The sequence below is a fragment of the Argentina silus genome (assembly GCF_951799395.1).
Source record: "Argentina silus genome assembly, chromosome: 3".
Lineage (NCBI taxonomy): Eukaryota > Metazoa > Chordata > Actinopteri > Argentiniformes > Argentinidae > Argentina > Argentina silus.
The window spans coordinates 21,018,031-21,030,426 of NC_139657.1; the positions used below are offsets into that span (position 1 = coordinate 21,018,031).

General features: G+C 40.8%; 1 protein-coding gene across 2 annotated transcripts in view; it reads left to right on the forward strand.

Annotated features, from left to right (window-relative positions):
- The window catches only part of irak4 (interleukin-1 receptor-associated kinase 4), a 124,174-nt gene that overhangs the window by 106,020 nt on the left and 5,758 nt on the right, over positions 1–12,396 (forward strand). The window contains exons 1-2 of one of the 2 annotated variants that reach the window (XM_083665981.1): positions 11,795–11,970; positions 12,053–12,214. In XM_083665981.1, coding sequence (XP_083522107.1) covers positions 12,054–12,214 — 161 coding nt within the window. In that variant the 5' untranslated portion in view covers positions 11,795–11,970; position 12,053. Of the gene's footprint in view, positions 1–11,794; positions 11,971–12,035; positions 12,215–12,396 lie in introns of those variants that run through there. The other variant, XM_083665982.1, reaches the window with a different exon arrangement.

Genomic DNA, 12,396 nt, shown 5'->3' on the forward strand with positions numbered 1-12,396 from the left:
TACCAAAGTTTGATAAGGAGGGTGAAAGAATTTTTATCAGATGATATTACTAAGGAAGAGGTTATGGAAGTCATTAGTTTAAAAAGTGGGAAAGCACTGGGCCCAGATGGCTTTGGCCTCAAATTTTATAAGAAATGTGGGGGTTTTGTAATTGACCAGATGCTCAAGATGTATTCTACCTCTTTTGAGAAGGGCTGTTTGCCTATAATCTTAAAGCAAACATATCTCTTATTCTGAAGAGGAATAAACCCCCTGATGAATGTTCCTTTTATCAGCCTATCTCCTTAATTAATGTTGACAGTAGCTCTCCAAGGTCCTGGCTAAGAGATTAGAGGTGTTTTTGCCATATTTTATTAGGCCTGATCTGACTGGCTTTTTTCACCAGAGGTTTTCTTTCACCAACATTAGGCGCCTTCATTGCATTACTCAATATTGTAATCAGACCCAAAAAAGTGTCCCTTGTGGTGTCTCGGGATGCTGAGAAGGCATTTGATTGTTAGGAGTGGAAATATTTGTTTGAGCTGCTTCAACTTTGTGAAGTGGATACAAGTAATTTATCACTCACCACAGGCTCCAGTACTGACAAATGGTATGTGGTCCTCTCCCTTTAATCTAGGCTGTGGAAGTCGACAGGACTGCCCTCTTTCACCCATATTATTTGCATTAGCCCTTGAACCCCTCTCAGAAGCAATCAGTAAACATGTAGACATCAAAGGTATTGAAATAGGAGGTGTGGTGCATGTAATAGCACTTTATGCTGATGATATCTTATTTTTTTTGGCTGATCCAGAAAAATCTATACCTGTTTTAATTGATCTCAAAGATGCAGAAAGAAGAGTCTTAACGATGTGGACAGACATTTCTCAAGATTTATTTGGCATAAGAAAAAACCCAGACTTAAAATCTCCAAACTCCAATTGCCAAATGAACCAGGAGGATTGTCCTTTCACAATACTTGCTTATACAACTGGTCTTGTCATGCAAGAATCCTTTCACAATGGTGTCAAGATGGATATGATTGATAGATGATAGATGATATTGATTGATGTTTTCACAACCATAATTCTCTGCTAAGTTTTCTGACGGGGGATAAAAGCAATGTTTCTTGGGGGGGTTTTTTCCATCGTGTCCACTGCACCCCATACATTCTTAACAAAATAAAATGCCAAGCAATACCTAGGTTTTGGAATAATATTAGTAAGGAGCTGGCATGCACCTTCAATTAATGTAATGTACCTTCATTTTGGGACTGCTACATGATACTGTAAGACTCACTCCATCTGAGATCCTGCTGGCGTAAAGAAAAGAAAAAAACTGTTCATTGCACACAAATGTATTTTGATTAATTGGATCAAGGATAAACCTCCTTGTTTGTGGTACAACGAAATGTTCAAGATCCTCCCATTTGAAAGAATCAGTGCTGTCCTCAGAGAGAATAAGGAGGCTTTCAGTCATATATGGAGTCCATTTTTTGCAAACTTACCGGATGATTGTCTTTGATACTAGAATGAGGGCAAGCAGTTTTCAGATGGTCAAATCTTATTAAAAAAGGAAAGAGGACTAAGGTATATAAAGGAATAAAGGACTCTTTATTTTCATCTCCTTCCTTTTTTGATGACCAATTAACTTTTTTACCAAAGAGCAACTTCAACGACCAAGACACACCAGTATATCCCAGCAGTATTTCCCTTCCTTCATTTTCTGGTCAAATGTTATTGTTTAACTCTTTGTACATTTAAAATAATGTAAATTGAATGGTATGCTATCTTGGGTGGGTGGGTTGGTGTTACTGTGGTTAATCTATTATTTAACAGTTTATTTCATTTTTGAAACTTTTGCTTTTTCATTTTGTTCAATTAGTTTTTTTTTATTATTATTTATTTTATTTTTTTTGTCTCATAATTTTTTAATACATATACTATTCTGTTTTTTTAAAGTATTATTGTGTTTTTATAATTGTATTCTGTCACATCGGGGTGACCCAAGCGCACCCATGTAGGAAGCACAGAGCCAGAGTTTATTTACTTCTTTGTAAGTAGTCCTGGGTCTATGAAATGTGATATATTTTTCACTGTTATGGCTCATGAATAAGTGGAATATCGTAGTGGCCTGTGTTTGATAAGCTCTCTCTTTCTCTCCCTCTCCCTCTCCTCTGATACTGCTTCCTGTCATTCTCTGTTTGTACTGTCAGAACTATGTCTGCCTTGTTCCTGGTCTCTCTGCTATCTCTCCTCTGCTCTGCTGTGAGTGGATCTGTCTATCTCCAGTCTGGCAAAAACAGAAAAAAGTGCAGTATCTGCGACCTTTGACCTTCTCCTTGCCGTTTGAGAGGACATCAGAGGTAATGGGCTAATGACACCTCCCTCCTCCAGACATCACAAGAGACCGCTCTGTTACCTGCAGACATTACCCTTCACATACAGAATGACCCTTAAGTCTCCCCCCACTGCACCGCAGCAGATTCACCTTCAAAAACACACACTTGAGCAAACATGGTGACCCCCCTCCAGCAAACTCAAGATATATGACCCATAGATGGCCCAGTAAGTGTCTACACTGGTTAACGCACAACTGGTAGATGGTACATCTCCACAACGCCTCAGTTAGTCTGGTTGAACCCTGAGGACATGTGTTAAGCATGTCTCTAGAGAGGGAATGTGAGGTTATGACACAGTCTGCCTATAGGGCTGTCAATGTATGTCATATATTTTTCTATTGAAGAAGAATTACCATAAGATATGGCTTCACTTGTAGTGTTTGAGTTTCTGAGGAGGATGACTATTGATGTAGGTAGATGATTGTTTGTTGTAAGTCGCTTAGGATAAAGGCGTCTGCTAAATGCCATAAATGTAAATATAATGTAAATGTAGATACATAGACCATACAGATGCTGTAGATGGATGACACATAGACCATACACCACAACCTCAGATGTTTTCTCTTATTCTGCTGGTGGTCCAGGAGGTCTGGTTGTTACATTCTCCTTTATCTTGGGCCCAGATCTGGAGCCCTCCCTTGTCTGACTGTCTGTAAGGGCCAGGAGAGACATCCACTACAGACAGCAAATAAACCCTTGTCCAGCATCAAGGCGACTACATCCCTGATAGGATCTGTACACTCTCACAGGGCAATGTCAGACAGGGTGTGGCCACAGACAGAACAGGGCACTCAAGGTGATCCGTCAGCAGTGTAGTAAAAAAAAAAAAAAAAAAAAAAAAAAAAAAGAGGAGAATACATGCTCAACTCAAAATATCAATCAATAATCAAATACTTTGATTTAAGTGTCTTTGGGTGCTGTAGCCCTGAGTTGATCCAATAAGTTAAAAAAATACGTCCAGCACTCAAATATAAATATAAATGATGGATAAATGCATAATCAGCGTAGTCACTGTGGACACGTTTCAGCATCAAGTCTTCTTCAGCACATTTTCAGCACATATTATACTCTGTGCTGAAGAAGGCTTTACACTGAAAGGCGTCCGCATTGACTATGCTGATTATGCATTAAACCATCATTTATTTTTCTGTTTGAGAGTGCTGGCCATATTACTTACTTAGCAGTGTAGTTCACACAAGGAAAATGGCTGACCATAACTGCAGTTCACCTGAATTTAGTTTGGAGGTGTACAACTAGCTAGTGAATTCGGCCATTGACATTTAGGAAATAATCTGGAACCACTTATTCTTAAAGAGCAATTGTTAAATTAGACACCCCAAAACAGTATTGATTAACTTGTGTCTTCAGTATTTCAATATGTTTTGCCATTATTTAATCTGAGTCTGAGTCTGAACAGTTTAAAATCGATTCACGTAGTACGGAAGAGAGATAGATACTAAGGCGCCGTGCATTTCTTGCAGGGAAAGGTTCACCTCCTCCGTCTCGTCTGTCCAAACGTGCATATGAAAGCTATGTCAAACTGACCATGGTAGCTAATAATCATAAACATTTTAGACACAACTAAACCGCAACACACAAGCCAATTGCGATCCATTTAGAAACGGTTTATTTCATACCAAAAAAAAAAATCAAGGTATTTCAGTCCACGTACAAATATCATGACAGGTAATCACACACTTGTAGGCACACTCAAACTACCGCACTAAGCAGACCAGATAGCTAGCTAATTTCATATACACTGTTTCATGAACGGACGGTGTCAGCAAAAGACACGGTGCACCTCCGAATTTACTTAAATAAAGAATCAGACTCCATCAGACAGCAAGTTATAGATGAGCAATAGTCAGCTCTGCGCTCAAACACTCAGCTTCAATATGTAGTTCGCTTTCTGGCTTGCTAGGTAACTATTTATAACACAATGATAATCTTACCTTTCAATCATAATTAAAAGTAACTTCGTTGGCCATATATATATATGACATGTATTTGTTTCATGTCAGTAAAAATAGATATTGTCACCCATTATTGTGATGTGGGTGATTATATATATATAATATATATAAACACAATAATGGGTGACAATATCTATTTTTACTGACATGAAACAAATACATGTCAATCGCATTTACTGCTAAGGGGCATTCAGTATGATAAGAGCTAAAAAAAATAATTTAAAAAAATGATAGTGTTTTTGTGTGTGTGTTTTTGAAAAATGATAGTACTATCTAACTATCAGTAAATCCTTTGGAGCAACATTTTCTGAACTCAATAGGATTGACCTATTGTCAAGTCTTCCCAGAAGTTTCACTCAAACACATCCCCATATTCGTTAACATAGAGGAGGATTTTGCTGCTCATGCAACGACTGGAGTAATGATAATCTTAGACCTATAATCTTCCAAACTCAGACAAGTTGCCCAGCATGGCTGCACTCATATTTGCTACACTCAGTGTTGTCTGTGTACTGGGCTGACACTTCTGGGACCACTGCTGACTTTGTTTTTGATCTACTCTTCAATTATACTGTGTAGCAATCATCCCTCCATTCCAAAGATGGTGAGTGAAGTTTAAAAGCATTCACGGTAATAATCTAGCTAGCAGCATGCTTGGTTATTTTAAACATCTTGCTTGCAAATTCAAGTTTTGAGGACTATCTAGAGAAATACATTTTCTGGGTCAAACATTATATACGTTGACAATATACATAGCGTGGCTGTCATAAACTACAGATAAAATACATAACTTTCAATACGGTATGGATCAATTTGCCAGGTACATTGGACAAAGCAACAATATAACATTCTATAACAGCTTACACAAAGAAACCGAGGCAGAGCAATGAAGCATGTTTACAGTCCAACACCCAGAGTGGTTTCCTTAGAACACCCCTGGCTTTAAATGACAGCTATGCTGTGGAAAATGGGGCCCATGTTTTGCACATCCACAAACCTTCCTTTATGTGCCAAGTTTTTCCAAAGGTGCAAAGGTGAACATCTGATTGACTGGAGGCCTATTAAAAGACATTGCCCTTTTGGAGGCACTGCATGAGTGTAACGTACAGGAAAAACCATGAGTAGATTAGCAGGTTTTGAGGGTTGTGTTAGAATGTCAGTCTGTTTAGAATCCCCATGTCAAACTCCAAAGACTCACAGCACACTTAGACGCAACGCAAAGGCCTATGTTTATTGGTCGACAACCATTTGATTCAAAGGATAAACTGCAGAATCCCCATATGGACAAAGAGTGGGACTAATAGGACATAAGGACATACCACTCACACATGGACCATAACCATTTTGCCATTGTTGTGTTGATCAATCCGTAGACACAGCCATGGATGGAGATGTGTTCAATCCACCATATATCATTAGAGGACCACCATTATTCCAGTCCATACAAATATTTACAGATGGCCACACATGGGCATTAAGACAGTGTTTTCTTTTGAGAAGGATAAATCTTGGGATTAGGATGACTCAGCATTTGGGGGTGCTTACAAGCTTGCATGGCCTTAATGATAAGTGTTAACGATAAGCAAGAGAAAGCTTTGGTGTTTGGGATCAGAGAGGATGTATCGCGCCATAAACACTCGGACAAGCGCTAAGCGTCATAATCTGCTCTATGGTGAATAGAAAGTCAGGGGTTCATGCCACACAGTGAGGATAGAGTTTCAAGTTTAAAGGCCTGCATGGCTATTTAATCCTATAACAGCCTATTGATACTAAGAAAAGCCAAATGGTGCGATTTATTGTGCTCTACACAAGTTTTACATTAGCTCAGTTCACCTCTCTACATCTGTGCTAAGGCTCTTTTGAACTTGAACAATACATAAGACAAGAGTGTTTGACAGAAAAGATCTGCTCATATGATGTGTAGCGTACTATATCGTATTGTGCAGCAGTACAGATGTGTTCCTGTCTGAATCATTTCCCTCCTACACACAGATTAGTATATCTGACAGATACACACCTCAGCATGCAGACACAGGAAACATAAATGTTAGTCTGTGATGTTACTGTACAACACATACAATACATATGTTATATAATGTTTTGTGCTATGTTCAGAAAATAATGAATGTAATGTTTGGCAATGACAGAATACAGTACAGGACAATCCATTCATTCTATGCTTTAATGTTCCCAAGCTTGTGTAGACCATTAAATTCATTTGCTTGTTCTTACAGGTTTTTCAAGGGAAAGTGGGGAATCTATGGTTTTATAGTTTGAGGACTGAAACAGTTCTTTTGTCATATGTGAGCCCATCATATTCTTAAGACTGGGGGCTTGAACCTGCTTTGAAGTCCATAGGGATAAATGAAGTGTAACTAGTCCAATTCTCCTTGGGATATTTATTCAAGTAAAGAGAAGTGCCCATCTCCATGTTGAGCTGACAATGAAAAAGAAACAGAGCATTAGAATAGCTGAAAGGGAAATGCCAACAAAAGAGGAGGTTTAAAAATATGAAATGCAATTCCCTATTTACCTAACCATTAGGAAACAAGTTCTTTATGCAATAATGTACTCAAGGATATGATGATGTGTTGGATTGGATGGTAGTTTCCCAGCCCACCTGGAAAAGAGGACTTCTTCAAGGTGAATTAGACATGACCCGACTCAAACCTCTCTTTGAAGTCGTGCTTGTTTCATTTCCATACAAGGCTGCCAGACATCATTATCAAGGCTTGAATCAGCCCCCAAACTTTGAATAGGCACTTTGTCTTTAGAGTAGGAAAAATCTTTGGTTGTATGTTTTTTTTTTTACACCCCTGCATCCTGAATCCCATTTTTACTCCCTCAGCATATTGTGCATCACAGAGAGGAAAAAACAAGTCATCACAGACTTGACCTCTGACCTCTCCCAGGCCACGGGTGCCAACCACAAGGAGCTCTAGACTTCAGGGTAAATCAACAATTGTTGGTGTGTGTCTTCTCTCCTCTTAACAAACAAGCCTGCAATTTACCACTTGGGTTCACAATATGTGTGTGTGTGTGTGTGTGTGTGTGTGTGTGTGTGTGTGTGTGTGTGTGTGTGTGTGTGTGTGTGTGTGTGTTTACTCTCTTGCTACCTTGTTGATGGTTGGGGGTATGTTGTGTTAGAATTTGGGTTCCGGGTCTCTTTGTGGCGGTGGAGATCAGGATTAGTATTGACGAGCGTTGGATTACAGGGTCCCTGCTGGGATGTCAAAGGGCCACGCTGGCTCCTTTCTCCTCCGGCCTCTGTGGAGAAAGGCTTCACTGGAAGGGGTTACGTACCATCAATGATTTGCTAAGAAGATCAGAAGGCCTTTTGAATGATCTAGGTCACTATTGACCCGTACCCCCCTAGATTCCCATGGATTATTGTGCACTTTATATCCTGACAGGTCCTTACCCAAGAGCCCCCACACAAAAGGACCCCAAAGAAATCTGCACCTCACAATGCCCAGTTAAACTTAACTACAATGCACTTCTCGGGAGTTGACCATTAGGAAGTGTATTGTGGCCAGATAATGGCAACGGTAACTGTCATTATACAGTAAGCATATATATTAGGGTATAACTGAAACTATTGTCCTTTGCTCTTTGTGGTCTGTCTCTCTCTGGGTTTTTGACTGGTTGACATTGAATGTTGAACCCCACATGATATTACATGCCGGATTTGCCATGCCAACTGTACGACTTTAGCTAGTGCCTTCAGAGCAGTGGGGGTGAAAGGGAGGGAGTGTGTTCTTTTTTTCATGGTGATTTGCTTCAATGGACAGATAATTTGGGATCTCGGCCAGAGGTTTCTGAGGAAATATGAGAGGCCAACCTCCCGCAATCAGGCAGTGTTGGTGACCACTCGAGTGCAACGCATAAAGGAGCTGCCACTCAAGCTCCAGCGAGATCACTCCTGGGATGTGTCCTCCACACACACACACACACACACACACACGCAAGCTTGCTGGTCCTCTGGATTTCAGTCACATCAGCTCACTTCATCTGCTAGCACACAGACACTAAGCAAGTGGTGGGTTTCAGGGGTTTCAGGAAGCTTAAGGGTTATTCTTTAATTGTTTTTCAGCTAATTTGGTTCAGCTAATGTGATGCTATCTGTATTCCTCTGTATGGTGTTGAAGAGTGCTGGGGTGATTTTAAAGCCTTTGCCTTTTTGGTCAGTCTGTGTTATTATAGTAAAATTCATGCAGGCCACTGCTGCCCTCTATGTGTTCCCCTGACAACTACAACTAACCATTAAAACCTCTGCTAATATGAACAATACATGTGTTATTAGGGCGTCAAGAACTCTTAACAATGACAATAAACTTTTGAAAGTATACCACTAAAACTGTTTTCAAATGATTGAAAAACAACATGATTTACAATATGGCAATATAAACAGTTTCTCATATGCTTCCATGTGCCTTTGCTTTGAGAGAGAGAGAGAGAGAGAGAGAGAGAGAGAGAGAGAGAGAGAGAGAGAGAGAGAGAAGCAAAAGGCCCCCTTGTGAGAACACTCAATGTAGTGTCAGTGCAGTGCTGCCAAGGCCTTCATATAGACAGCTAGTGGGTATACAGGCATACACTGAGACTCTTCTTTGGTCCTATTGGTGTGCCCTATCTCCTGTTGCTCCTCTCTGTGTCCAAGTGAGTCATCCCATTCACTTCGCTCATTTGAATTCTAACATAGGGGACCTCTGATCAGCCTATTGAATGGTTGCATAGTCTGACAAGACTGCTGATGTACTGTATGCCGCTTCTCTTTCGAGTTAGAGTATGAGATTAAACATAGATATACAGTCCTGTGTCAGGCTGAAAGAGAGGGTTAAATTCTGCCACCAACACCAGCAGTAGTAGACTCATAGCAAAACAAACCAGCATTTTCATAAAGTACAGAAGACTATATAACTAATTGTTATCTTATTGTTTGTGCTCTGCATGCTCTTCTTAACAGGTGTGGAGTACTACGTACGGAAAAGACAGCTATCACATCTGCATATATGATAACATGTGTTCTGTAATGGTAACCATAGCAACCCGTGTAACTCCCACAATGCCCGCCCAACACCTCTTGTTGCTGTTCACAGCAGTCCTGCCATCACATGACCACTTCCTACACCCACTGGGCTTCTCCCTGGTGATTTAACCTACTCTGGCACTTCTCTCCCCTGCCCTTGTTCCTGACCAGCAGGGGGTTCCCCCTGTCCTGTCTCCCTCCGCTCTGCTCGCCTCTCTCCCCTAGACCCAGACCTGTCAGACCCTGCCTCCTCTCGTCTGGCTCTGGCTCTTGGTCACTGTGCTTGAGAAACACAGCTCTTTAAAGACTGAGTCTCCCCTCTCTCTCTCTCTCTCTCTCTCTCTCTGTCTCTCTCTCTCTCTCTCTCGTCTCTCTCTCTCTCTCTCTCTCTCTCTCTCTCTCTCTCTCTCTCTCTCTCTCTCTCTCTCTCTCTCTCTCTCTTTCTCTCTCTCTTCCCACTCTGCTATCCAAGACTCAACACAAAGGAGAAACCAGAGACAGCCTTGCTCCGTGTCTGCGTGTGAACCATGTGTGCGGTGCAGGGATCCTCCCTGTGAGGTTTGAAGAAGAACGCAGGAGACAATTAGGAACTTCAAAAGGCCCCTGTGTGCAGGTGTGAGGCCCGTCTGACACACAGCTCTAATCTGAGGGCTGCTTGTCAGTTGCACGCCCATGTCAAAGATGGAACTCCTTTGAAGGTTCGCAGGCACAATATCTTTACATTACAAACATTGCACCTAACCTCAGGCCTTCTTGTACACACACACACACACACACACACACACACACACACACACACACACACACACACACACACACACACATACATACATACATACATACACAGACTCAACTGGGACACATGTTGAGAGAGTGGAAAATGAGCATTTTACTGGGGCAAACAAACCCAGAACAATAAGAACATAAATGTGATGTAGTTGTGAAGGCCTCTAACTTTAAGGCCTGTAACATAGACACTGAAAGAGACGAAATTTTTTGTCTGATTCCATTCTGGTAATGGTTCTAATTATGTTGTTTCATACAAAATAAATAACATTTGTTTACACATGTGGAGTCTCCACTTCTAACTCAATCCACATGGGTGTTATTGTCAAAAGAGGATTAGTCAATTAGTCCATTCAGGAATAATGTTGTCTCTCTGGAATAACAGATGCACGCCGCCCCTGAGAGAATGCAGAAAAACACATGAGCGTTTACTACTGGTGTCACTTTGTGACTTGGTAAACAGGGCTGAGTCTGACATTTCTCCAATGTCCTGTCAGGATGGGTGAAAATGGATCTCTTTGAGGGTGGCCATCATGGGCAGTCATCTGTGGTTTCAATGTAATTATTATGGTGGCCTTGGCCCTTCTGATGGTACTAACCTTCTTACCCACTTCCACATATCCAACACTGTACACAGTGGGGCCCACAAGTATAACACTGCATCTCATCTCTTCTATATACCTCCTTCCCTCCCCCACTCTCTAATCCACCCACCCAGCCAGCCAGCCAGCCACTCAGTCTGCCCCAACCACCAGAACCCAGCATGTGGAACTGATCACAGGTCTTCATCCAACACACCCAGTGCAAATAGCAACTAGCAGGCCATAACAGATCAGGTACTGCTAATAGAGAGAGGAGAGAGAGAGAGAGAGAGAGAGAGAGAGAGAGAGAGAGAGAGAGAGAGAGAGAGAGAGAGAGAATTAGTCTCTTTGACCTCCAAAGCGTAATAAATTCCTGGCTGCCAAAGCATATGTTAAATTCTGCCTTGGTTATTTCATAACTGTTTATGTATGCGCCAGATGTCTGGACCTAATACTGCTTTTACAAGTACTGCAACATCAATTTCCATGGTTCCAAGAGTAATTACAGATGTACAAATGGAAATAGTAAGATCAAAGAAAACAGAATAAACAAACTGATTGTCCCCTGATTGTCCACTAGAGGACACTACTGAAAATAATAACAATCCACAGAAACTGAAACTCTTCCTCGAGTGCACACACACACACACACACACACACACACACACACACACACACACACACACACACACACACACACACACACACACACACACATACACACACACACACTCTCTCTCTCTCTCTCTCTCACTCTCACTCTCACTCTATTCTCTATTTCTCTCAAAAAATATCTCGTATGGTGGAAAGAATTAATGAATGATAATACTATTTTATGAAATTATTCTATTCTAGGCTATCCTACACATAGGCCTGTGCTTAATGCGTGTTGCATTCCAGATTGTTTGATCAGTAAATTATTTCATTATTTATTTTCAAAGTTTCTCACTACAGTACCTACGTAACATTGAATGCAATCTGTGTAAAGGCTTTCCTCTTTGACTTCAGTCTGAAAGTGAAAAGCATTATCATTTCCGCGTTGTAGAGCAGTTAAAGGAGAAGCTAACAGCAAGCAATAAAACGTAGCCGATAAAATTGTTTAAAGGTACATATTACATTTAGGGAAGTTGCTTAATGTCGGAAAAACATTTTCTTTACTACGGCACCGCGGTGCAGTTAGTTTCGTTTAGACCACTGTTCTAAAAATCTTTATACCGTGTTCTCCAGGTAAGCTCAATGAACGAGTTGTAGTAAATATGGTGTATTACTACTCAAAAGGGCAACACTGACAGAATGTCATATTTTATAGGATGAATAACACAATAACATCTGCTACATTTATTCGGAACCTGAACTACGGCATACGCCGCAAACTGTCCGACTTTTTGGACCCTCAAGACAGATGGAAAGAGGTTCTTGTCTCTATCCACAAACCCACAGGCGAGCCCAGGTACACTCAGCATCACGTAAGGTAATGTTGCAACTGATTTAATTTCACACCTGTATCGTCATGGCAGTTATCATGTTTCACTATCAAACCAGCTTACTAAACCAGCTTACTCGTTACTAAATCACATATAGTTCTACTGTAATGTAAATTACAGTAATTCAATGTAATTCAATAGCTGTTTACCAATACATATTAGTTTGGTT